This window comes from Elgaria multicarinata, chromosome 6 (genome assembly GCF_023053635.1).
Source record: "Elgaria multicarinata webbii isolate HBS135686 ecotype San Diego chromosome 6, rElgMul1.1.pri, whole genome shotgun sequence".
Classification (NCBI taxonomy): domain Eukaryota; kingdom Metazoa; phylum Chordata; class Lepidosauria; order Squamata; family Anguidae; genus Elgaria; species Elgaria multicarinata.
In genome coordinates, this window is record NC_086176.1 from 20,320,152 (window position 1) to 20,348,141 (window position 27,990).

General features: G+C 42.2%; 1 protein-coding gene across 3 annotated transcripts in view; it reads left to right on the plus strand.

The window, feature by feature from the left end:
* The first annotated feature begins 4,520 nt into the window (after positions 1 to 4,520).
* TRABD2A (TraB domain containing 2A) overlaps positions 4,521 to 27,990 on the plus strand; it is a 74,686-nt gene continuing 51,216 nt past the window's right edge. For 2 of the 3 annotated variants that reach the window (XM_063128511.1, XM_063128514.1), the window contains exons 1-2: positions 4,521 to 4,650; positions 16,552 to 17,112. In XM_063128511.1, coding sequence (XP_062984581.1) covers positions 4,537 to 4,650; positions 16,552 to 17,112 — 675 coding nt within the window. In that variant the 5' untranslated portion in view covers positions 4,521 to 4,536. Of the gene's footprint in view, positions 4,651 to 14,415; positions 14,481 to 16,551; positions 17,113 to 27,990 lie in introns of all 3 variants that reach the window. The other variant, XM_063128513.1, reaches the window with a different exon arrangement.

Here is a 27,990-nt window from a genome sequence, read left to right on the forward strand (position 1 = left end):
CACCATGTACATTGATGGTGCTATATAATAAATAATAATAATAATAATAATGATGGGGTTTGTAATCCAACACACCTGGAGGGGGCGCCAGTTAAGCTGCACTTGTTCCCTTTGCAGTACATGAAAATATCAAATGACGTCAACTTTACAGTCGAGAGAAAGTATGGTTGGATAGGATCCCTTTTCTTCTTTCTGTAGTCATTCTTCTCTTCTAATCATTAAATTTATTTTTACCCGAGCTCTTCTTTTACACCACTAATTAATGTTGCACCCAAAGGACTGTGATGCAGCACTTTCCTCTTTATGGAACTTCGGTTTCTTGCCATCAGGCAGCCACAGCGAATCTAATTTTAGAGCTTGCATAATGTAGGGACTGAGATGGATCTGTAAACCAGGAAGACCCTATTTCATATCTTGCCCTTGCCATGAACTTATGAGCTGGCCGTCCTGTCTCAGTGTCGGGCCTGTTATGTGTAATATGGGGATAATAATACAAACAGTGCAATTCACAGCATGCTTTCTCAGAACCAATCACATTTTATTTAGCAGGCCTTACTCCCAGCAAATGCCCGTAAGATTGAAACCCAGTTGTAATTCTATACATACTTTTCTAGAAGTAAGTCCCATTGAACTCAAGGGGGCTTACTTCTCAGTAGGCATACATAGGATTGCACTGTAAGGGTGTGATTCTATGTAGGGCTGTGCTCCGCTTCGCTTTCAAGAAGCGATAGCAGAGTGGCCTGATTCGCCTCCAACAAAGGCAGAGACAGATAGGGTCAGGGGGCTGTGGATCAAGGCAAAGCGGTTCGCCTCAATCCGGAGCACCGGACGCAGGTAAGTGGGGGGAGGGGGACTCACGTGGTACCACTGCAGTCCGCAGCCTTCTCTTCCGGCTTGAAGCCGGGGCCTCAATTGAAGCCCGTGACAGACACAGGTAAGGGGGCGGGGGGGAGTTGGTCTTATCGGCCCCCATTTTGTCTCCCCTTACCTGCCTCCACCGTCCGCCATGGAGGCAAGTAAGTAGGGAAGGGGCCAAAATCCCAATCTGCCCCTCCGGATCTCGCTCCATGGAGCGGAGCGGGGAATGGGGGGATCAGCTTGAAACTGTTCAGGCCTGATCCGGAAGTTCCGGATCGGGCCACGAAGCAGTTCAGGGGGTCCATGCACAGCCCTAATTCTATGTATGTTTAGGCAGAAAAAATGTCCTATAACTCCCAGCATCCTTCCAGGAGCTATGCTGGCTGGGGCATGCTGGGAATTGTAGGATTGCACTATAAGCGACTTGCCTTGCAGTACTGATGTAAGTATTACTTAAATAATTAGTCACTGTAACAATGAAGTATGCACAACCAAAATAATCACATATTCTTCTCATTTTCCCTGGCTTCCATTTCCCTTCCACTGACCCTTTCTCTCCCCTTGTGTTCTTATTTCCCATTTTCTGTAAAGTGCCTTGTACTTAGATGGTGATATATAAATGAACAAGCTACAAGGGACAATTTAGAGATCTAGAATCACCCAGGGGAAGGATTAAACACCTCCTCCCCAATGCTACTGCTCCACTCAAATCAAATCCCCCTGGCTGTGGTTCTAAAATAAAAGTGAAAATCATGGGTTTCTTGCATCATGTGTAGCTTGGCCTGGAATGGCTTGTATATGGCTTCCATGCTGTTCCTCTATCCAGAAACTGCTTGGGTTTCTTATTTTTAGCCGCTGAATTTTATCGTGGGCTTCCAGTCCAAGCCCTGGAAATGTTGCAAATACAGAGTTCCTGATTAAAGGGAAGCTCGGAGGATGGCAACAAGGGAGAGGGCCTTCTCAGTGGTTGCCCCCCCGACTGTGGAATGATCTTCCCGATGAGGCTCGCCTGGCGCCAACGTTATCTTTTCGGCGCCAGGTCAAGACCTTTCTCTTCTCCCAGGCATTTTAACAGCATTTAACAACATTAAGTTTGTTTTTAATGGACCCCAGAATTGTTGTTTTTAAATGGATACTGTTGTTTTTTCTACTGTTTTTATGTTTTTTAAATTTTTGTATACTTTTAATGTTTACTATTTTTAATTGTTGTAAACCGCCCAGAGAGCTTCGGCTGTGGGGCGGTATATAAATGTAATAAAATAAATAAATAAATAAATAAATCTCTGTAGGGTTATGATCTGGCTTCTCCAACCCTATTTTGTTCTTGCCCAGTTTGACAAAAGGCATCATGACTTCCATTGCAAGTTGTGAGGATGTGTTACTTTTATTTCAAAGCACTCTCATCTCCCCCATAATATCTGTAGTTGTGGCCCACTTTTCTTTCAAAACTGTTTTTATTCATATGTAAATATGTGTAGATTTTGAGTTAAACCTATAGGAGTCACCAACTAAGGCTTCTTTAACCAGTCTCTAGCCCTAGAAAAATGGTGGGCTCCTGTTTACACTGGAGTCAGTTCACTGAGTACAATGTGACTTACTCCAGAGTAAGTCTTTCAATGCTGTGTGTGCTTAACTTCCCAGTGAGCCTCAAATGAAATCAGTGGGACTTCTGAATAAAAATGCATATAATTGCAGCCTGAGAAACACACCGTACAGCCTTTCTCCTCTTCTGCCCCTCCAGTCTTTGCTGTCTGCTCCTAGCATCCCAAAAGGAGGACAGTCATCCCTTCCAATGGGGTGCAGTCCCAAGAAAGAATAAGAACATAAGAAGAGCCCTCCTGGATCAGACCAAGGGTCCATCTAGTCCAGCACTCTGTTCACACAGTGGCCAAGCAGCTGTTGGTCAGGGACCAACAAGGCAGGACATGGTGCAACAGCACCCTCCCACCCATGTTCCCTAGCAACTGGTGCACACACGCTTACTGCCTCGAATACTGGATTGCAACTCTAATGGCCTTACAATCCATCGAACAGAAGGGGGCAGGGAGTACATTTCATAGCCTATTTCAGCATAGGCTCCAACCGTGACTATTCAAAAGAGAGAACAGGCAACCTTCACAAATACATACCAGGATCCTAATTGGGAAGTGAGATTTTTGTCCCTCCGAAACTAGGGGAATTTCACTTTGGCCATTATTTAATGCAGTCTTTCTATGGGTAAAATCCAACGTAAGCCCTACAGTAGATTCATTAAATAAATGGGACTTGTTAGTAATGACTAACTTAAGTCCCATTCATTTCAATTGTTCTGCTCTAACTTACATTGGCTTTTACCTTATGTGGGTTCAAAAAACAGGTAAACTGCAACTCTATGGGTGGGATCCAGATTGAACTGCTCTTCGAGTAGACCCATTGAAATCAATGATGCTGGAGTTAGTCCTCACTCCCTTAAGTCCTATTGATTTCAGCGGGTCTACTTTGGATAGAACCAGATGTCGTTTACATAGTTAGAACATCACTGTGCGAAAATGCCCAGTAAGGTGTGTATGTTTAGAACACCTTTATACTGTTGTTTTATACTTTGAATGTTTTTAATTTTTGTGAACCGCCCAGAGAGCTCCAGCTATTGGGCAGTATAGAAATGTAATAAATAAATAAACCGGCACCACAGCCTTCAACAGATCCGCTGCCGTGTGTGATTGCTTTTATTTATTTATTATTGCATTTATATCCTGCCTTTTTTCCTCCAAGGAAAAAAAATCCTCTTCCTCTCCATGTTATCCTCACAATAACCCTGTGAGGTAGGTTGGGCTGAGAGTTTGTGACTGGCCCAGAGTCACCCCGTGGGTTTCCATGGCCGAGTGGGGACTAGAACCCAGATCTCCCGACTCCCAAGTCCAATACCTTAGCCACTACACCACACTGGCACAAATGTTCCCTCCGTTTGGGTGCTCGCAGCGTCAAGAATAAACACTTGCACGTTCTCCCAAACGACTTCGCATCTGGGATGTCCCTGCCTGGGTGACTGACTAATTACTAGTATTTTCAGTCTAACTCTTCTTGCCAGATCAGGAGAATCCGGCAGGAGGCCGAATGGACTCTGGTCTGAGCAAAAGAGGGTGGAGGCAGGGATTTGGGGAGGGGGGCTGAGAGTTTAGGGTTAGGCACCTCCCGCGGCCAATCCCACTGAGCGTGTGACTCCGTGCCTCCTCCATCCAGGGGCTGCTGCCGGAATTGCAGAGTCCTCCGCCGCTCGAACAAGTTTTGCAAGGGGAAAGGCGAGAGCTTGAAGGAGGGATCGGTCCCTTTGGGGAGTGTCCCCCGCACCCACCCACCCACCGCACCGCCAACCCCCCACCCACCCGCGGCATGGCGACCCCCCCTCCTCGCCGCCTGGCACAGGGAGCCTTTAAGGGGAGGGGGCAGCGCCTGGAAGGCTTGGCGAGCGGATGATTTGGGATTGGGCCGCTAGGGCAGCCGCTGTAGGCATACCAAAAGAAAACACACACACACTTTACGCTCTTCTTTTGGTTCGGTTTTTTTAAAAAGCAGCTCCTCAAAACTTTCTCCGCAGTTTTTGCAGAGGGAGGGAGATTCCCCTCTCTCTCTTCCCCCCCCCCTGCATCTCTCCCACTCCCCCCTCCCCAAATCCTTGCTCCGGGCGTGGAGTTAAGTAGGATGGTGGTGCACAGCGCCGGGGCTTGCTTGCTGCTGAACTACCTCCTCCTCCTACTGGCGGGAGCGAAGCAGAGCCGAGATCCTGCTGCAACCAGCTGCCAGCTCCACAGGAAAGTAAGTTCGCTCCCCGGGGGAGGCGAGGGCAGCCCGGTGTGGCCCGGGGCGGTGGGAAGGGGCCCAGAAACCTCTGCGAGTTTGTCTTGCAAACTTGGAGGAGGAGGAGGATTGGGGGGGGGGGCAAGTTGGGACTTTTGCAGATGAGCAACCGTTGTGCGCTGAAATTAGAGGGACCCTTTTCAAACTCGGTGTCTTTTTAGTAGCGACCCCCCTCCCCTTTTCAAGAGGCTCAGGAGCACCACTTGCAAAAACGAATGATCGTCACCAGCATTATTATTATCGTCGTCCTCTAAGCTGTGATGCTCGCTCCTCCAGAGTCGTATCCATCCTTTGCATGCATAATAGAAAGTGTGTTTTAAGCTGAGCCTTACGGCACGCTGGCTGGCTTGTCAGGAGGAATCCCACTGAAAATGGGAGAAGAGTTGATTGCGAACGAGCGGCGCGATCCGATCCGATCCGAAGCGCGTCGTACGCGGCGCAACTGAGTCGCCCTATTGAATGCAGGGGGAGTGGCTGGGTAAACCCCGAGATTAGCCCTACTTAGAGTAGCCCCGTTGAATAAATTAATGATTAATAAATCCTATTCATTTCAATGGGTCTACTCTTAAGTAGGACTTACATTGGATTTTACCCGTTGCCATCTAAACTGTCTTGTGGCATCATAATGGGACCTATTGGGGCATAATCGTTTGTGGACCAGAACCTGCTTGGTCAGGAGTCCTACGGCAATCAAAGCCCGACCAAATGCATACTTTCCCGGGAGTAAGCCCCACTGATCACAGCGGGATTGACTGTCTGTTGGTCTTTAAAGTACCTCTCGCACTCTTCGGTTGCTGTTTTTTAAGCACAGCGCGCTAACTGCTTCTTCTCTAGAATCTGACCGTAGTAGGTTTCCTTTCTCACAAGTCCTTTCACCAGGAGACTTACTTCTGGGTAGACCCTGAGTAGGTTGCACAAGCCCACGTGCAAAGAAGTGTGATGGAGGTCGCGTAGGTGGTTGACTGGCTGCCTTCTTTAAAAAAAGAAAAAAAGGGAGAGGCTGTAGGCTGGGGTGTAAATTAGTCCTTGATGGGATTTAGAGTGCCTTTAATGAGATCCAGCGGGGAGAGGAGATAAGGTTCAGTGGAGGTGCCAGCCTGCTGTTTGTTTGGGTCGGCCTCTTTTTAGCTTTGTTTACTTTTAACACTTCTCACTCCTTTGCCAATCTCTCCAGCCTCCCATCAAGAGGGGAGGCAGGCAGGAGATTCCTGCATTCCAAATGCACCTCATCAACGCTTCATTTGCTCTGTTTGTTTTATCTCCTGTTCCTATTAAGAGAGACATTTGCTCTCACATGCCTTAAGAATGGCTTGATTTAGCTGCACTAAAGTCTTCCTTCCTTCATGGCTTCCTTTGCCTCTCAAAACTCTACCTGAGAGATCTTAACAACCTAGGATCAAGATTCTAGGTAAAGCAACTTGTCAGACTCTCCTCAAACAAAATAAAACAAAATTACAAAAGAGAGTTATTCAGTTATTCACTGCAAAACAATGAAAGACAGAAAACTACCTTTACAGAGGATTGGAAATACTAAGCTGTTCTGTGGATTACATCTATAATGCATACCCTGAAAATACTCATTGAGTCCTAGAATATTAAGACACTGTGATATGTACAATGGAAATTCTTTTGAAATGAGCAGTGCATGCCCGAGTCTTACCCATGTTGACTCTGAAGTGTCCTTCTGTATCCAAAGGTGCTTACTCCCAAGTTTCATTGTACTTGGTGGAACTTCCTTCTGAGTTTGCATGCATGTGATCAGGCTATTTGTCTGCCTTTAAGATGCATTTGTGTGGCATGGCACGTTTTATTCCAATACCCAGAATATATTGCCTCTAGCAAAGACTGCTGAAAACTGCGTGTGGAACAATTTTTGACTAACATCGCAATCCTACACACACTTACTTGGAAGTCAATATCACTGGAATGCTTACATTCAAGTAAACATGCACAGCAGTTTCACCTACTAGCTTTGTTGAAGCAAATAAACTTAAAGAAATGGCTGCAAACCTTGCATATACCTAAATATGGGTGTTTTATTGTGGTTTTAATTTTTGTGAACCGCCCAGAGAGCTTCGGCTATTGGGCGGTATAAAAATCTAATAAATAAATAAATATCTAAGTTTCTCAAGTTCCATTCAAGTCAATGAGAGTTAAGAAACCTAATTGCAATTCATTCAGGAATAAACCACACTGAGTTCACTGGGCTTTACTCTCAAGAAAGCGTGCACTGGATTCTCACTGAAATCAATTTGATTTAAGCTAGTCATAAGTTCTATTCCATTTCTTTTAATGACACTTCGTTGTCTCAAAATTTTGCTTAATTGTCTCTTTTGGATTCAATATACACTCTCAATTCTAAGCATGCAGAAAATGCTGGTGCTATCTAAGCCAGCTGATGGTTCAGACAGATGTTCCTACAGTACTTTTCTGATGACCTCAGTGTGCAGATTGATTTGTGTTCAGGAGATCATTCTTCATATAACCTGGTCCCAAATGGAGTAGGGCTTTAAACACCATCTTGAATTGGCCCCAGAAACAAATCAGGAACCAGTTGCAAATGGTAAAGCACTGGTGAAATATGGCCATTGGATATGCCTGGGCTCCTGTCGGCAGGTTTACTGCTGCATTTTGCACCGACTAGTTTTCGAACACTATTCAAGGGTTGCTTCGCATATAGGGAGGTACTGCAGTCTACTCTGGAAGTAACCAAGGGGTGTGTAACTATGGCAAGATCAGCCTTTTCCAGAAAAGGCCACAGTTGATGAACCAGCAGAAGCTGTGCAAAAGCACCTGTCTAGAAGCAAACCTAGGTCCAGTAGCACTCACAAACTTCAAATCCTTCAGGAGCATACTGATGATGATACTGCTCTGGATGACCTATCCCAGTGGTTTCATATAGATGTTGAATAAGATGGGGAAATATGGATCTTTGCAAGGACACCCAAAGTCAGTGGCGATGGGAATGAGTAGGTTCTCCACTACCATCTTCTGAGACCTGCCGCTCAGGAAAGTCTGGAACCACCATAAAACAATGTTTGTAGTCTCTATCCGCTCCATCCCTTGTGTCTAGCCCCCAGTGTAGATAACCCTGTAGGGTGACCAGAGTTGTATTTGTCCCCAAACCCGGCTGGAAACCAGACTGAAAATAATTTAGCTAATCAGTGGTATCCAGAAATCCTGTAGTTGCAAGTCCATGCCATGTCTCCAGTACTTCCCCTAGGAATGGTATATTTGGAACTGCTCATTAGTTAGCGAAATCAGTAGCATCTAGCAAAGTTTTCTTTAGCAAGGGCCTTGGCACAGCCTCTTTCAAGACTGAGCAACACTTAATGCAGCAAGGCACTAATATTGCCTTGTGCAAGGCCACCCAGTATATCAAGACCCCTCTGCAGCTTTTACGAGCCAGAATGGGCATGGGTCAAGTATTTAAGTGGTAGGCCTCACTTCTCCAAGACTCCTGTCCAGGTCCTCAAGCTGAACAAATGGAGAAGTATCCTTCCAAACTTTACAAAATAGTACTATCAACTTAGATGAGTATATACTTATTTATTTAATTTTTTTGTATCAATTTATTCAATCCAGAATGCAGTTTGCCCATGTTTTGAGTGTGGGTGTTAAAACCCTGTTTGTGCAGGGTTATCCTCTACAAACAGAGGATAAGGATTTGGATGTAGTTGCCATTGAACAAGTACCTGATCCTTGTTTTGCACTGCGTCTGGTAGCCTGACCTCTGGACTCCACTTTGCCAGATGGAGTCATATTTTATTATAGATGCCAGAGCTTCAAAGGAGAGATAAATTATCAGAAGAAAAAGGGTTCAAAACCAGCATCAACCTTATCCATCTCAATGAATGGGATTTAAAAATGCCTAACTTTGGCTGGACTGTGCTCCTTTATTATTTGTTTCCTTGCTGCAATTTCATTGTTTGAAAACCAAGTTTCCCTGTTGATAATGAATAAATCAGTCTTGTGTTTTGGTAGTGGGACTTGATTTCAGTTGGAGAGATTTATGTACCTATTAAATTTTGCCACTGAAAGGAAGGGACTTGGAAGTGCTTAAATTTGGCTGGGATTGTGCCCAAGATTTGTAAGGAAAAGGTTTGTGGTGAGATCTTGCATTCATGTCCATTTACATATATGGCTTTGAAACAGTTTTAATTTCCCAAGAGCAATTTCCTAGAGCAAAGATTCTGAATGACAGCCAGAAAGTGAAATGTGTTAATGGGGCTCATTATCTCCTGATTACTTGGCCTTTGAAATGTGTGACCACCTGTAGCTTTTCTTAGTGTTAATCTACTTCTTCCAGGTTGCCATGTTGATGAGAGAAGAACTGCTCCTTACCTAGCAGGTTCATTCATCATGCATATAGCAATATCACTTAGCGTGAGAAATATTGTTAATACAGTGCATCTTTCCCCATCCTGGTTCCCCTCCAGATGCTTTGGAATGCAATTACCATCAGTCCCATCCAGCAGGGCTGTGTTTAGGGAGTTTGGGAATTGTAGTCCAAAACATGTGAAGGGCATCAGGTTGAGGAATGCTGACATAGCATATATTTATTTGCTTATTTATTACATTTTTATACTGCTGTTCCTTAGAGTAGCATACATGGTTTCCCCTCCTCGGTTTTATGCTCACAACAACCTTGTGCAGTAGGTTAGGCTGAGAGCAAGAACTACTATCACCAGTTGACTTTATGGCTGAGTTCTGTTTGAACCTAACCACTACATTTAACCACTACATCACCTTAGCTCTCTACCTTCTCTTTGTCTTCTACTTTGTCAAAACGTAAATCACTTAGGGCAGGGAAATAGCTTTTTATTGCTGTGTAATGTACTGGATTTATTGTCGTCATCGACATCATCATCGACATCAAATAATATCTAGTTGAATGTCTATGCTGATCTGCAAATGTGTTTTTTTTTTCTTATGCAAAGTTTGTATTTGTTTTCTACACCCTATTTCTATGATGATGATGATGATGATGATGATGATGATGATGATGATGAACGTATTGATAACACTAACTTCCCAAATGGTCTGTTCCTTAAATTAGAAGGCAGGTGCTTTTTTTAATCTTTCCTTCTTTGAAATATAAGTTCTCAAAATGATATTTTTTGTGTGACTACAAGTGACCCAGTTTATCAAGTTATGGCCAATTTGCATTTGACCAGTCCAAATTATTTATATCTATATCTATCTATATATATGAAACCACTCTTTGTTAATTGACTGGTCAAATATTGAATAAGTATTTAAAGCATGAATTTATTAGCATAGGAGCGAAGGGAGTTATGCTAATTACAAAAACTACTGTGATTCCCAAATCTCACAGAAGGTTTACATAGTATTCTGACATATCTGTGGAAACCTCTCTGCCCCACTGAAATTGCAGTGTAGTGGGGGGTTTCATTTGGAACGGCTCCCATAGTTGTACCTTTTAACAGCCCTTTCAGCAGCAATTCACAGAATAGTGGTGGTATTATTATACGTAATAATTTCTTTGACACCTTTCTCAGAAAAGGCTCTAGGTGTCTTACAACAAAATATTGAAGCATATAAACGTTTACAACAGTTTAAAACCGCAAAAAAAAGTTGCAACCTGATAAAGCAACTAAATTAAAAAGACCATCAAATACTGTCAAATGCCTGGAAGTAGAAGGAAGTCTTAATCTAGTGCAGGAACAATGACAATGTTGGTGCCAGGTGAACTTCAGTGGGGAGAGTGTTCTATAATTGAGGGGTTACCACTGAGAAGGCCCTCTTCCTTGTTGCCATCTTCTGAGCCTCCCTTGGAGGACAACCTCAGATGTTGATCATAGTATATGGATAAGTTCATACCAGGAGAGGCACTCCATCAGGTATTGCAATCCTGAGCCGTATAGGACTTTATAGGTTAAAACCAACACCTTGAATTGGGCTTGGAAACATACAGGCAGCCAGGGCCAGAATTGGTGTTATATACTCAGGCTTTCTGGACCCCACTCTCAGTCTGATGTTTTTTATCCATGCCCAAAGCAAGGAAGTCTTTGGTACCTTAAAGACTAACCAATTTATGATGACATAAACTTCCATGGACCACTGTCCACTTCCTTCAGACACATGGAATGTTATCCTGAGGTGCGCACACATACACACATGGGTGTCCAAATGGGTAGTAGTCATAACCGTTCCATATTTTTCCACTGCTTCCTCCGTTTTTTATTTCCATAGAAAATCTGCTACGGAAAAAAGGTGGACTAGTTGCACCTTCTGTTTTGGTAACTCCAGGAACCCTCCATCTGGAAGCACCCATGGTGTGGGTGGGTGAGGGGGAGAGAGAAAATGCTAGCAGTGAAGTCAGAGGGAAAGAAGAACAGGCCAGGCACCTCTTTCCAGCTGGTTGGCAATGGCAACACTTGGCACTTGTGCTACTGTGATGACTGCATCCTGCTTCCCTTTGAATCTTGTGTTTCCTGTTCAGAGAAGCCTGCATTTACATCACATGGTCAATAGGTGAAGCTAGGCTGTGTGGCTTAGCTGGAAGGCCACAAGGCAGAACAAGCTTTCTGGAGAGAGTTTGTTTCATTTATTTTTTATTTATTCATTGTGTGTTTCTATATCACCCAATAGCTGAACCATAAAATACAACATGACCAAACAAAATGTAAAAGTTTAAAGCTACGGTATAAAACCAAAATGGAAAATAAAAACCAAAATAAAACCCAGCAGTTGTGCAAAGATAATATGTAGTGACATATTTAAAAGCAGAAATTGAAAAACGAAAATGCCTGGGAAAGTACAAAACTCTTCACTAGTGCTGAAAATACCACAACGTGGTGCCAGGCAAGTCTCCCTGGGGAGCTCATTCCAAACCAGAGTGCCACAAGAGTAAAGGACCTCTTTTAAGTAGTCACCCACCTCACATCCTTTGGTTGGGGTTCCCGGAGAAGGACCTGTGAAGATAATTTTAGATTCAGGCAGGTATATATGGGAGAAAATGATCCCTCAGGTAACCTGACCAAGTCGCTCAGGGCTTTGAATGTTAACAGCAGCACTTTGAATTGGGCATTGCATGATCATATCAGCCAGTTCTGTTAACAATCTCACTGCCCTATTTTGGACTAGCTGAAGTTTCTAGACTGTTTGCAAAGGCAGCCCATTGCAACAATCCAGGTAAGTAATCTCGATGAGTTGCAATTAAGGGGGTGCTTGCTTCTAAATGAAGAGTGTGCATGTGTGACTATGGGCTCATCTACACCAAGCAGATATTCCACTATGAAAGTGGTATGAAAGCAGGATATAAAACGCAGGAGCCACACTACTGCTTTATAGTGGTACTGAAGTGCACTGACAACTGTTGGGGCCCATGACACATACCATATACTGCTTTCATACCACTTTCATAGTGTTATATCCTGCTTCGTGTAGATGTGTCATGGGCCCCAACAGTTGTCAGTGCACTTCAATACCACTCTAAAGCAGTAGTGTAGATCCTGCAGTGCACTTCAATATCACTATAAAGCAGTAGTGTGGCTCCTGCCTTTTATATACCGCTTTCATAGTGGAATATCCTTCTTGGTGTAGATGAGCCCTATAACTGTTATAGGGGAGCAATGGGCCCAACCTCCTGCCATTGCTAGCCAATGATTCTCAGGCCTGATGATGATGATGTGGTGGTGATGGTGGTAGTGGTGGTGGTGATGATGGTGATGATGATAGGCTGCCACTTCTTGGCTTAATGGAATATTTGACTCAAGTAATTGGCAGTCAATGGACAAAATCTGGTCCTAGCCCTAGCTCTCCATTAGTTTGTGCATATTTCATTACCACAGTATGCCAAAGTTGGTACAATTTTTTTGTTAATGATTTTCTTTTTCTTTCTTTTGAATTTAAAAACAATAACACACCTGTTGAGGTTCAGCCTAATCAGTTCCACACTTTACATTTCGAACCAAATACACAAAGGAAACCTGAGTTTAAATGGTTAAAATGCATGCCACTGTGGTGTCATAAATTTTGAATGGCACATGTGTTTTAAAATGGCTGGGTTTCCCTTCTCTGCGCATGCAAATGCTCCCATGTGTTTATTACAGGGAATCTTGGCCACTTAATGTGCATCTCCCATTCACAGCTGAGGGTGCTGTGCTTGTGTGTTGCCATTTAAGCGTAGGTACTTCTTGCAACAAAGTTCAATACATAAACTGCAAGTGGATTTGGGCTTTTATGGCTTGCTCTGCTGGACAGCAGGAGTTTGCTTGTTTTCCAAGAGTGGACTTACATCCTGGTCAGCATATTTTGTAGTGTGTACTGGGATTTTGCATATCATGAAATCAGAAACTGATTCAGGAATGCCCCCTCCCTCCCCTTTGCCAAACCAGGCCTGTTCTTCTGACATGTAAAAGTATCTTGAAACATTGTTCTGGGAGTACTTCCTATTTAACAGCTAACTCTGTAGAAAGAAGTTGGTCCTGTGAACTGATGGAAGGGAAATTCTCACACATCCCTCTATACTTTTTCCTGTGTGGCTCTCTGGTAGCTTGTGTTATCACCACATATGCATTCACACATTTCGGTGATGCTGATAATTTATACAGACCTCCTCCTCTCTATTCTATCCTCACAACAACCCTGTATGGCGGATTAGGCAGAGAGGCAATGACTGAGCCAAAGTCACCCAGTGACTTGGTCAAATGGGCACTAGAACCTGGATCTCTCGTGTCCCAGTCCAACACCAACAGCTATGCCACACTGGCTCTCATATCTTATTATACATAGAAATATTCTGGTTTCAGACTGTGTGGACCTTGGATTTATGAGAGTGCATCTCAGATTTCTATCTGTCATGGAAGTATTGCCTGACTACATGAGGGCTACCTCTTGGGTTATGAAAGAAGTGTACTGTTCTCTTCCCTATAGCTTCATACTATACAGCTTCAGTAACTTGTAAGCCTATGTGGCAGAGTCTTGCTATTTATTGTTTTACTCTGTACAGCACCATGTACATTAATGGTGCTATATAAATAAATAAATAATAATAATAATAACTTGTGGTATCAAAGATATAAGGTTTAAAAGTGCTAATGATGTGGTTGCTCTGAAGGCAATGGAGTAGGAGGTGATGGGGAAGCAGCACCCTCCAATACTACCCTCATGACATATGAATATGCCCCAAATGACTGGAATCCAAACTTCTTTATATTATATACTAATTACTGGTGTGTAGTTTTGTTATATTGTTATTGCAATACCTTCCATTAAACAGTTTTCATACGGCTTTGGAAGATGAAAGTAATGGCAGATTACAAGGTGTGCTGCATTCAAATTTGGCATGTTCAAATTCATACCAGCTGCAAGAACAGATTGCTGCTCCTAAAATATTTCTGTCAACCTGCCACACCGGATATGCCCATTAATAAATAGGAAGTATTTCTTTTTGGAATGGAATGTTACTTCCTGTATTGGCCCTATAAACACCCCGTTCTGCTTTTCTGAAAGAAAGAAGAAAAGCTTCCAATGAACTCTTTGGCTGCCTTTTAAAATAGCTTGAGTTGAAGTTTGTATCTATTTTTAATGTTTTTTAAATAAAACTTATTAGAGGGCCAGCCAAAATACCTTTCCTCCTCTTAGGAATGAACACTTCTCTGCTGCCAAAGGCCACATAACAATCCACTCAAAACCTCTGTGAGGATGCAACTGAAATGAGGGAGAGCTGTTTGTAGTATGTTCTGTTCATTTCAGTAGGCCTTGCTCTTGAAATCCCAATGAATTGTGTCCAGATTCATCCTCCAGGCAGAGTTCCTGAGGTAAGTAGGTAATCCTAGGACCTCTTCACATATCAAATGTTTAGGAGTGCATTTAAATAATACCTAGTGTAACTGATCAACGGGTATTTAATGGTCAACAGATATTTAATGAATCATACACTTACACCTGTCAAAGAGCCAGGGTTAGCTCCATGCTGTGTACTTTCTATGACAGCCTCCCCAAAATTGGTGCCCTCCAAATGTGTTAGACTGCAACTCTCATAAGTCCATGGTTTGTTTAACTTATAGGCTGTGGTTACATTGAACAGGCCCAACGTGTTGGGTTAAGTTTTTGAATTTGTGGTAAATGTGCATCTGGGCTATATCACTTCAGACCGCAGGTAGGGCTTCACATAATAGAATGCTGCTCCATACCAAAAAAAAGCAAATAAATCCCTACATGTAGAAGACTACTCTGTCAGAAAGAATGGGTTCTAGCCTAGCTTTTCCCATGACATCCTAGTTCTCTACAGTCAGAGATGTACTTGATTTTTTGAACTGAGGGACATTCCATCATGTGAGCCTTTTACCTGCAGTCTGAAACGATGCAGCCCAGACTAGGATTACCACAGTGAGAACTAGGCCAGAGATACAGCAACAAGATGCAGAGGAAGTCAGGGCTCCCATAGGTGCCAACTGTTTGAAACCCCAAAATGACAATTAGGTAGGTTGGGCCTACCCTTTAAAATCATTAGGTTTGAGACTGCCCTCAATTCCACCTCTAGTGTTGCTTCACAATCGCTTGTTTCTCAGGTCCCAGTTTATGCCCAAAGTTGGGACAGTGAAATCCTTGTTGACTGGCCTTACAAGTACATAAAACACCTCAAGGATATGCACCTAAACACTCTGCTTGGGTTTCATTTTCTTCCATTACACAACTTCTCCTTCTTGTGATATGGGGTTTAGAAAAAGTACCGATGAGGGAAGAGTGAATGCTTCTGATTGCTTTGACTGTTAATTCCTTCAGTCTCTAAAATTTCTGTAGCTAGTCACTGTGGTGTGAACTGACCTCCTTCTGCCCAGCCACATTTAGTTTTAAATATAGGGAGTCCTCACAACCACCACCAATGCCCTGCATACAACATTCATACAAAACACAGGTCTTTGACATTAAATTTGAAAACAGAGAGGGGGTTAATGAAATTCTGAGCAGGCCAGGGGGCAATACCTTTTCTCTCTGAGATGCCTTTTAGATAGACTTGGATCCTTATGTGTGCTCTTTGTCACATAAAGTTCAGGCTTGTTTAAAACAAAGGAGTGTTGACCTTCCAACCCTCTCCATGTCTGTGGCGGCTTTTAGAACTCTTTGTTTGCTTTTAAGAGGGTAGGTGACACTTCTCCTCGCCTCTCTGGATTTTCAGTTATCTTCATTCATCTTATCACCACGTAAAAGAGTCCCCCCTTCCCAATTGCTTTGCCTTTATCTTTAGGCTAGGCTCCAACTGTGTACAAGATTTTGAAAGTAATAATACTTTAAATTTTTTTGGAAAGTAAAATATAGGATATTTATTTATTACATTTCTATACTGCCCAATAGCCGAGCTCTCTGGGAGATTCACAAAAATTAAAACCATTCAGAGTGTAAAACAACAGTATAAAACCATAATATAAAATACAATATTTGAAGGATTACACTTTTTTTTATTGGGAGATGCTCTGGACTTGGACATTTTACAAAAGCACTTACAGAAAGACCTTTTATTAATGCCTAATGATAAAAACGTCTGTTCTTGCTCTTTAACAATGAGACACTTAAAATCTTGATATATTCAAAAGAGTAAATGTTTAGAGAAATGTGTCTCTCTCACATATTATATGTGCCTGTGACATATTATATGTGTGTGCGACATACTGTCATGAATTATAACTGGAGTCCATTTTTCCTCCAGTTCACATGAGGCCAGTCGCCTGTCTGGTCTCATGTGAATGTGTATAGCCCAGTCACTGAGGGAACAGTTGCTGATTTTGCAGTCTATCTAGCTAAGACAATTTTTGTCTACCGTTGATCCTCCATGTTATCTCAGTATGTATAGCCCTGTTTACGTTCATTGCTGTGTTTCCTTTCCTTCAGCAAAGTGAGCTGAACTCCTTCCTGTGGACTATAAAGAGAGATCCGCCATCTTACTTTTTTGGTACCATTCATGTCCCGTATACTCGGGTCTGGGATTTTATCCCTGAGAATTCCAAGAAAGCCTTCCAGAAGAGCCATATTGTCTACTTTGAGCTGGACCTCACTGATCCCTACACGATATCTGCTCTAACCAGCTGCCAGCTTCTGCCACAGGGTGAGAACCTACAGAATGTGCTCCCCAGGGACATCTACCGCCGGCTTAAGCGCCACTTGGAATATGTCAAGCTCATGATGCCTTCCTGGATGACTCCAGATCAACGGGGCAAAGGGCTGTATGCTGACTATCTCTTCAATGCTATCGCAGGCAACTGGGAGAGGAAAAGACCAGTGTGGGTGATGCTTATGGTGAATTCCCTGACGGAGGTGGACATCAAGTCACGTGGTGTGCCTGTCTTGGATCTTTACCTCGCCCAGGAAGCTGAACGCCTCCGAAAGCAGACTGGGGCAGTGGAAAAAGTAGAGGAACAGTGCCATCCATTGAATGGTCTGAATTTCTCCCAGGTAAGAAAACTGAAGCTATCTTTGTGGGACATATTGTAGATGAAGTATACAAAATCTGTGCTTTCGTAATTTTTCAATTGGTAATCCACTTGCTCCTTCCATCAAAGGGGGCAGGTACCACAAAGAGGGGGAAATGTTAGGGGTCAGCTTATGTTGGAGCTTATGTGGGATATGTCTTGAGAACAATTGAAGACTTCCCTTTTAATATTGCAAGAGAATAAAATGTAAACAGCCAGTCCAGTTTGTAGAAGTACACCTCTACTAAGCCCATCAGCAGAGGAAATACCTGGTTATTGAACAATGTGGATGATGTATCAGTTCTGTGAGTTCTCTCTCTCTCTCTCTCTCTCTCTCTCTATATATATATATATATATATTTCTAATATTTTATAAATATTCTCGTGTGTGTATTTCAAAACCTGTAGAAAGCTGCTCTTTGCCTGCTTTCTAAGATTGTATATGACTTGACAAATATATAGGGCTAGATCTAGCTTTATACTGGATCAACTGCAGTGGTGGAAGTGGCTTCCCTTTGCCTCCAGCCTGTTGAAAATGCTACACAGAGAATCAGGAGACCTTGCTCAATAAGGAAGGCTGCTGTGTGTGAGGAGGATCCCCCAAAATCAGGTGGAGGGACCTTATGTGAACGGAGCTCTTCCTCTTACCGAAGGCAGATTTTCGGTCCAGTCCATTGTTTCTTAGTGCGCAATCCTATGGTGATGCCTATAAGCTTCAGAAGTCAGACACTTATGGCTGTCCAATGCAGAGTAGGAGAAGCAGCGGAGGTGATCTTCGCCTCTGCGCTCTCCTGCTCTGCATTTTGGCTAGATGGGCTTCTTTTGGAGTGTGTTGGAGCAGGATACATCATAACTTGACTTCCCCAGTCTCCTCCCCTCCCCACCCACCAGCACACACCCTTTATCCCCTCTCTGAGGTCCCCTTTGCGATCTTGGAGAGGCAGCACCCGTACTGGCTGCAAGGAGGTGGTGATGGGGAGCTCAGATTCCTGGATCTACAGTAGGAGTGCTGGCTATGACTTCAGATCCAGGATTCCAAATTATCCTAAGGGCCCCCAGGATCTGTCTAGGGGCCATAGGATTGCTCCCTTAATTAATAGTCAATGGCTGCAACTGGCAATTTGAACTTGCAACTTAAAATAGGCTGTTTGTCAAGGTATCAACGCTGATAGCATGTGTTTACTCAGGAAGGGTCCTTTTCAAGACAGTATATCATGGAAAACAACACAGAATGCAAAATGGCAGAGTGCGTATCTACACTACTAATTTCAACAATGTTAACCCACTACTTCTCTTCCCACAAAGAACCCTGGGAATTGTAGTTTTGTGCTGGGAAGACTGTTAAGTATCTTAGCAGTACATCATCAAGAATTCCTTGTGTGGGAGCCATACGTTTGGTGTAGATGTGCCCTCTGTAATTTTGTGGTTAAGTATGCTGAAAGTGCCACAACTTGCTAACATAAGGACATGCATTCAGGTTGGGTCTTTATGGGCTCATGCAGTCAGTGGGCAGGCTCCAAAGAGCCACAGGTATGCACACAGGTACTTTTGCTTGCCCTTGGTGACTTCTGAAACAGCTGCCTCACCACAGTCTCTCATCATGCCCTCTAAAAGGTTGCATGAGTGGGGCGCCCCACTCCCTTCCTCATCCCCGGCAGTTTCTGATGCAACATGAAGGTCTGCACACATGGACATCCAGAGAGCCTGGGACATTTGTGAAAGCAGCTGGACTTGTGCGCAAGGATCTTTGGCTCCCAGACAATAATTTTATTCCCCCATCTGCCCAAAGTAATGAGAGTAGCTGCCCTCCTGATACAACACTTTTGAAATGCCCCAGTAGCATTTTTGCTTTAGGAATATAGTAAATAAATGAAGCCTTGTATAAACAAACCAGGTTATTTATTTATTTATGTATTTATTAATAAATAAATTATTGGAATGTGCACCTTGCTGGAAAGGAGGTTACATTTTACAAGGGAATTAAAAAAAAGGCTTTGTGTAGAATTATTATTATTATTATTATTATTTATTTATATAGCACCATCAATGTACATGGTGCTATACAGAGTAAAACAGTAAATAGCAAGACTCTGCCGCATAGGCTTAGAAAGATATTGATGTGGGGGGGTTTTCTCTTTAAAAGAGTTGCATTTAGCCATTATATGGATAAGCATTCTACTTTTGAAGGGGTGCAGGATTGTAATTTGAGGAACAACTGTCGAGGAAATTTAACTGGTTCTTTTACTATGCCCTTAGCTATATGGACCATGGAGTTCATGGCTTCCTGTTCTTTCAAAACATATTTTTAATGCTGCAATTGCTTTTAGAATTAAGTTGATGCTGAAACTGTGTGACAAAACAGGCGTTGTCCACGCTGGCAGTCAGAGGGTGGAGGATGTCTGCAAGGCAAGATAACCGAGAAAGTAACAGATAGAGATGTTTTTCTGTTTTTCTGTAACTGTGGTATCTTCTAGTCAGAGAAGCACTCATACTCTGTACATGCCTAAATGCTTTGCTTCTCATTGGTTGTTGCATTTTCAGAGCTGTATTATGATTGGTGGGAAAGTTCTGCCATAGTATCTAAAGAGAACTGACCCTATAAATATGTTGACATTTCCTGAAATTGTTGGGCAGTTCCTCAGACTGCCACCTTGCAGCGCTGCTCGTAATAAACCTTCTAAGGAGAGAGAAATTGTGTCTTGAGAGTCTGTGACCACCACTCAGCGAACCACAGGAACCCGTGGTTTCGGGTTCCACCACACAACCCATCACTTAAATTTCAAGGGGTACTTAGAGAGAAAAGGTTGGGCCACAGTGCTATAGAATCTCTGGATTATTTGGGAATTGGGAGATGTAGTCTAAGATAAGAAAAGATAGTGATCTTGGATCTGGGGCATGCTCTGTGAAAATACAGTTCAGCACATACTCCATAGCCCAAGGGTGGCCTAATCTCAGGGTTGAGCAGATGACAATATGTGGGAAGAGGAGGAGCAACTCCAACTTCCCCAAGAAGGTGCTCTGGGATTGGAGTTGTTAGTTGAAGGGCATGTTCTACAAGGTGCCTGGAGGATTTCTGGGTGCGTGTCAAGGAACCACTGAGAGCTTTCAGATGCATGTTCTTTCTCCTTTCTTCTTCTCTTTTGCTAGAAAGGAAATGCAAAATACTGCATCTGTGACTGGTTTGAGCCAGTTTGTAGGCTGCAGCAAGAAAAAGGATAACTAGATCTCTCCACTTCAGATGAGGTGGGATTTTATTTTTTAAAAAAAGTTTTATTTTTATTTACTTAATTTATTTTATATATGTCAGTCTTGATGGGAAATATTTATGTCCTTCTCCTATATCGTGCATATAGACACACCAACACATCCACAAACATGGGGAAAAGTTGAGTGTATCTGTGTCCCACTGATTTCCATGTTTGAGAGATAAGCACGTGCTTATACATCGCCTGTAAGATCAGGGGGACCTGAAGTGCCTATATTCAGGCTCATTAGAATTGATGTCTAAATTCTACTGCTTCCATATGATTATGAAGTCTGCTTTAAAGTCAAGGAAGGTTAATGATGAAATTCATTTTATTCATTCTCATTTTCTCTCTGTTTATATCATATAAAATTAGTCAAGTGGTTCCAAGATTGTGCTCCAGTTATAAGACTAACAAAATAAGGCATGGGACCTAAAGGTCATAAATCCACAATAAATTCAGGTGCCCTTTATCATCTGTGTGCAAAGGTTTTTGAACATTTGCTTCTTCCTTTCAAGTTGGTGAGCTAAACTCCTGGGAACGCTGATTCTGTTTGGTATATAGCTTTCCTGGTAGGAATATAGCTAATAAATCCCAGACTGCTTATATTGTCTGTGTTGAACTTTTGAAAGTGAATAAGCAGTTCAGAAACAGGGGTACTTATAGCTTTCTTCTAACAGCGTATTTTTTTTAGTATAGACCCTAACCACATGCCCACCTTTAGTATTAATCAGTGTTGTGTATGCTGCAGTATTTACACCATAACCCACCTCCAGGCAGTTGAAGTTACAAGTTGCTAGAAGCTATAGCAAAAATGGCCCCACTGAACAGGAAGCCTGGCAAGAATGGTTTGCCTCTTGGTCTAGTGTTGACCAATAGATCCCCATCCTCCTGGACTCTTCCAGAACGTAAACCAGTGCAGGAAAGGATTGTCGCACAGAGGTCAGGCCAGCGTGTAATTTCCATGACCTCTTGTGAAGATAAACTGACTTTATAGTGTTCATTAATTTGTCCAGGTCATCGTGACCTCAGTTATGTTGAACTTTGCCACGCCTCTTTGCAACGGACTCCATGGGTTGGTTATGAGTGGAAAAAAAAAATACTTCTCTCAGTTTTAATTTCAATTTTCCTGTTGGTGAAACATTAGTTAAATGGAAATTATAGGTTTCGCTTTGCAGCCTCCAAACTTTTCATGATTTTGCCCATCTACTTATTATTCCCCCTCAGTCATCTCCTTTGTTTTATTTTGACTTGCATTTATATTTGCATAGTACTATTAGCTATAAATAATAACGAATATCTAATAAGCCACAGTATTTGAGAGGTCTTGCTCCAGATGTTGCATTACAATGACTTTTGTGTGTCTCTCCCCCCTGCATAAATAGATGGAGAGTTGGCTTGGTGTTCACATTTCAAATTACATGGTAAACCACTTATGTGGAGGCCACATGCACACACATTGGGGCAGCCTCCTTCCTCCTCCAGCTCCTCCGACCTAGTTCCTGCTTATCTATAATCTCTGAGGAAAGGGATTCGCTTGCTAGCACTAGTGCTAAAAAAAGGGAATCCCTTGCTTATCTCCAATCTCTGATGAAAAATTAGCAATAAAGGATAGGAAGTGTTGCCACAGCAAATTCAAGGCTTATCAAACTGCATTTTTTGCATCCCTGCTGTAAACAGATACTGTATTTTACAGTAGTTTCCCTGCATTCAAGGGAGGTATTACATTATCTATATGCTTGCCTCCTTGAAAAGAAGTACAAGGCCTCTGCTATCTATTTGGATTGGAAGTTGTATAATTGTATCCTGAATGTACACCCCAATTTTCATTCCATATCTCAGTATTCAAGGAAGAGGACTCATTATAGTGGCCATGTTTGCCCAGAATAGTACGTGAATCCTGGCTTACCATGAACAAGCTACACAGTTTATTTGCTTCCAGGTGGATCCTCCTGCTAGTGCAAGTGGCTAAACAAACTAGAACAGAAACTTGCCATGATGTCCAACCTTAGGATTCTGGTTTGTTGTACTTCTTGCAAACCATGATTCATAAGCCAAGAACAAACCTATGTTTACATTCCTGGCTTGTAAAGGGTGCAACAGACCAAGATCCTGGGTTTGGATGTCATTGCAAACTATCTGTTTCTGGTTCTATTTCTGCTTGGTTTCTCCACGAGTGGGAGAAGCCAAGCAGAAGTGAACAGACTGCATACACCAGCTCATAGCTCATTCACTTTAAGCCAAGTATAAGGCTTAATTAAGCCAAGTGTGGGTTTTTTTTGGAGGTGTGTGTTTTTGATTGATTGATTGATTGATTGATTTACATCTTTCTTGGGCTCCTTTGAAAATAGGCATTGTAAATGCTTGTTCCAAATTTCGCTGTGAACCCTTGGTGTTTGAGGGAGATATTGTAGTACAATGGTTTAGCACCTCCCTCCACCCTTAGAGTGTGTGGGGGGTGGGTTCAGCTGATAACCCAAACTTGAAAATTAGAATTGCCTAAACACATACACCAAACTAAATTCAAATATCTCAATATTCAAACAAACACACAAATGCCAAGTAGAGGTAAAAAAAAGTCTTTGTTTGGCCATCAGCTGTTTAGAATTTAATTCCACAGCTTTTTCACAGTTAAATAGCATGGTGTTTTGTAGTAAGTCTTTTTTCTTTTAGTTCAATTCTATTCATTTCATGCTTTAAATACCTAACTTTTGTTTGACAATACTTGACAATAAAATTTTGACTAGTTATAGGATCAATCTGGTATGAGAATATCATGGATGGAACCTGTGATTTAGTCTAGTGAGTCCTTTGGAGTTGTCTTCAGGCACAGAAAGCAATTGGAATGTGCAGTATTAGCCCTTGCAAGTGGTAGGCAGTGTAAAGTCTTTAGACTGGTCTGACTTGGTACAGAAACCAGGAACCTGGTTTTCTATGTGATAGAACAATACCTTCAGGCTGTAGCTAGAGGGTATAATTCTGCCAGGCTTTCATTCTGTCCCTACAAAACTGTGTGTGTGTAATAATAATACAAAGCATGCACACTTATTACGCACACATACAGATATATGCCGTGAATATTGGAAATTGGCAATGATGATCTTGTTCACTGGTTGTTTTAATAGCCTTTTTGTGTGGGAATATTGGTCACTTCTAATTTCTCATTTGCCCAATAATATTGTGTAGATATCGCATTGTATATAAGAATGTTATTTGAATGTGTAACTCTTTCATTTCTGCATTTGGTCTGTTTTTGGAAGGCTGCCACACTTTTGTCACTTATACAACATGTTTCAGTTTAACAATTGGGAAATGACAAAAATGTTTAGAAATTCATCACCTACGTTGACCTAAGGCACACTTTTTTAATGCTCAGTCATTATCCTTGTCTCTTAATCTTTGCACCAGATTGTATTATTACTATTATACTCAGAGTGTGAAGGTCAAATGTGAACAGCCAAGTATTTGGGGGAGGGAAAGGGGAGCTTGTTTCTTATAGTTGACAATGCATTTTGAAGCCAGAGAAAGGGGGCTTGCAAGGTGATCTGCACCCACTTAAATCCAATCCAGTCAATTAAAGTTGAGTGCGTAACAATGTTTAGGTTAGAGATTTGTTGTAATCTCAGCCCTGTCATATAATGGTGTTAGGGAAGATTTATGTAGCTGGCCTTGTAAATTTCTCAGAGTCTTGTTACCCTGCTATAACAGGATTAGCTGGATTGCTACATGTGGCTGGATCTTGGATTATCTCTTAGTTGAAGTTGGGATTTAGCTTTCGTATAATATCTCAAGGAGTTTAGAAAACTATAGAAAATATCTTTTTAACGTGCTATTTTGTGTGCTGTATTGTTAATCGTATTTGATTTTAGAGCTGACAATTACCTGCATAATGTGTTTCTCTTCCTGCTTGTGCAGAGAACTTCTAATCTAAAATGAGTCTTTAAATAATATTACCATATTTCTTCGATTCTAAGACACACTTCCTCCCCCCCATATAAATATCTCTAAAACCGGGGTGCGTCTTAGAATCACAGGTGCATTTATTATTTCTTAGAATCAAAGCTTTTTTTCTGTTGGTGGTACTGAAATTAGTGTGCGTCTTACAATCGATGGCGTCTTACAATCGAAGAAATACGGTAGTTCTTTTGAGAGAAGATAAAATAGGTGCAGTACTGTACAGAATCAGACCAATGGTGCACCTATCCAGGTCCTCACTCATCTTCCTACAGATTTGAACTGACAGAATTGCTATTACCTTTCCCTATGGAGCCCTGGGAACTGTATAACTTGTTTCTGAACAATAAATATTATTTAAAAGCTTATTTTCTTCACCAAGCTACAACTCCCAGGACTCTTTGGGAGAAGCTATGACAGTGGTATAAACCTGTGAAATTTGTGCTGTTGCTATGTCATAAATTCTGCAGGGTCTCAGCCCCTATTTACCTGTATTTGTTTAACTAGAGAATGGAAAGGTTGGGCTTGCAACCTTCTATATGCAAAGCATGAGCCACAGTCTCTCCTTTGTCTTTGTGGTTGTCGTCTTCAAATTAAGGAGCTTCATGCCAGTTAAAACTGGGATTAGGAGCTACTTTGCACATGGTAAGAAATGTCTAAAAACAGACGCTTAACAAGGGCACTCATTTTAGTTCTGGTTCACTTCCATTTACTTTCAAGCAGCCTTGTGCCAGGTATGTGTGGGCCAGTAGACTCGTAAAATTTAATTTTGGACTAGTAACTTCTTTTGTGGTCTTACTTGTAAGGCTCCTCAGCACCTGTCTGCCATTTCTGAAATGACCTCACGTAACATATGAACATTACTTATACGTTTCAGTTTGATTATAGTAGGAAATGTGTCAGAAGTGTTGCATTTTTATTTTTTTGGCAGATTCTCTATTATCCGAGATATATATTATAAATCGGTCAATTTGCGTGGCGAAGTTAGAAACCGAAATTGGTTCATTACATTCAAAGCTCGTAAAGCAGCACTCTAGACAATAGCGTCATAATTATTCAAGTTGGAATAGGCAACGTTTCTTAAAATGTTGGTGCTGGCCTAAAATGTAGACATGGCATGCAAATGCAATCCTTGTCAATTCCATAAATCTAGCATTTGAAACCTATTGGGGAAAACCCTGACTTGCAAAACTTGGTCCTGGTTTTGTTTACTTCTGCAGTGTTGAATATGGTTGAGCAGAGCAATTCCGTCTAGGTTTTGAACAGATTGCGAATCACAGGCTACGACTTAACAGGCTGATGCTGCCTCTGAAGGCAGTTTCCAATGCTGCTAAGTTTTCAGAACCATTAGGATCCTTTAAAGGGCTGCTTTTAGCATGTCGGGGAGGCTGTCAGTTTGGATTAGTGAAGACATGCCATCTGCACAGTGGCCCATAGTTCCTGCTAGCTGGCGTGTAATGTTTTCATAACTTCCAGTAATTATGAGCTTGCTCAGGGCTCCTTGATAAAGGCACTCTTGTCTCCCTCAGTTTGCCATTGGTCATGGCGTGTGATCACAAACAACTGTTCGTCAAACTTGGGATTCTTTTCCTGGTCCCTTCTCCCTCCTCCCACCTCCACCCGCTGCCCAATCACAGAACGTTCACAGGGATTACACATTGTGACATCTTGAGATCCTGGGATGGCTCAAAGGGCTTAGGCTTGGTGCCACTCTGGAGAGATGACTTGAGTCATTTTTGCCCTAAAAGGCCTGGAGATAATAGATTGAACCTACATGCTAGGAAAGTCTGTCCTTTAAAAAAAAAATCAACTAGCTGGTGAGTGATTTGGAAGCTATCATTTGGAGCAAAGACAACTGAAATGCTAATATCCTTAAATTTTGCACAATAGACAAACATGGGATCTTATTAGAGACTTTCCAGAACAAATGTTTTGGTATCTGTCTTTTAATACCTAGCAGTTTCTCTAACACTTTAGGAGCTTTTCATGCCGTTGAGAGTTTCTCTGTAGTCTTCAAATTAAAGAGATATCTATAAATAATAAAGACATCAATCTCCACTTAAGGACCTTATGCAGGACAGAAGAACAAATTGTCCTCTGTGCTAGGTCTGTACAGGCTTTATTTGCTGGGAGGGAAAGAGGAGTCTGCTTCTAAGAGAGGGAGAGAAATAAAAGGTAGCAGTGGTATGGGTTCTGGGAGGTGCAGGAGGATGGTCATGGTGTGTTGCTCTCTGGATACTTTCCCCATACTTGGGACTCTGAAGCAGGACTCAACTCATATTGTTGTTGACTCCCTTTACCTCTTTATTACCTCTCTACTCCCCACCCCCGCAAAAGGAAAAATTACAGCCTTTATGTATCTGGTTCAGATGACAGAGTGAAAATGTGTTGTGGGCTGTGCTCACAGCTTTGTGTGACCATAATCATGAGGAGCACTTATCTAGGTCAGATAAGGATATATGGCAGTGATAGACCACAGTGCGCCCCAGATATCTTTGGCACCTGCCAAGGTATCTCACCCTTCCCACTTTTCACAAAAAAATATTAGCACATTTTCTCACAGGCAGCTGGGATTGCTGTGAACTAGGTTTCTGTTGGTGCTGAAAACTGTTAGGTTCAAAGGGGGACTCTGAGCACACCTCTGCCTTGTATGCAGTCTTTTGGGCTGGTCCCATGGCAGCCATTTTGTGGAGATGCTCAGGAACATTTCACAAATTGCCAAATGTGCTAGGGTGACCATATGAAAAGGAGGACAAGGCTCCTGTATCTTTAACAGTTGTATTGAAAAGGGAATTTCAGCAGGTGTCGTTTGTATATATGGAGAACCTGGGGAAATTTCCTCTTCATCACAACAGTTAAAGCTGCAGGTGCCCTGCCCTCTTTTAAATCTGGTCACTCTAGTATAGCTCCTGCAGCTTTAACTATGGTGATGAAGAGGGAATTTCACCAGGTTCTCCATATATACAAATGACCCCTGCTGAATTCCCTTTTCTATGCAACTGTTAAAGATGCAGGAGCCCTATCTTCTTTTTCATATGGTCACCCTAAAATGTGCCCCCTGGCCAAAAGGTTTGCCTATCACTAATGTATGGGCTGCAAAATTACCTAGGCTCTAGTATTTTCCTGTATCTCCAGTATATTTCCTAGACCTAGACATTTATGTAAAAATGCATCAAAACTTACTTGATTTTAGCTTAAAAAATCATTCCCACCATGATGCTTTAAATTCTTCCCCAGGGTAGCTGAAAATGCCATTTTTGGTGCAGTAATCAGAGGTAATAAGTTGGGAGGGATCAATGTGGTGAGGCTGTGTTTGGACTGGATCACTTACCACTGAGGTGAGAATGCTGAAAATCAGGACAGGGAAAAGTTAAGCACCCTCTATGGACTGGCCCTTTTTAGATGAGCATTGAGACTTGCGTCTTCCACCAATTATCTAATTGGCCCTCAAGAACATTGCAAGTTAACCTATTGTTTTGGGGTTTCTTGAGTTATGTATTTGTTTATTTTCCTTTGCAACAGTTACAGATGTTTTCTTTACTGGGGGCTTTTTTTTTTTTACCAACCCTGAAAAAAATGCTGCCTGGTGTAGCTGAAACACTCACAACCCCCTTCCAAAATTGACCTTCTGCACTCTTTAGGCTATGAGTCCAGGAATAGAG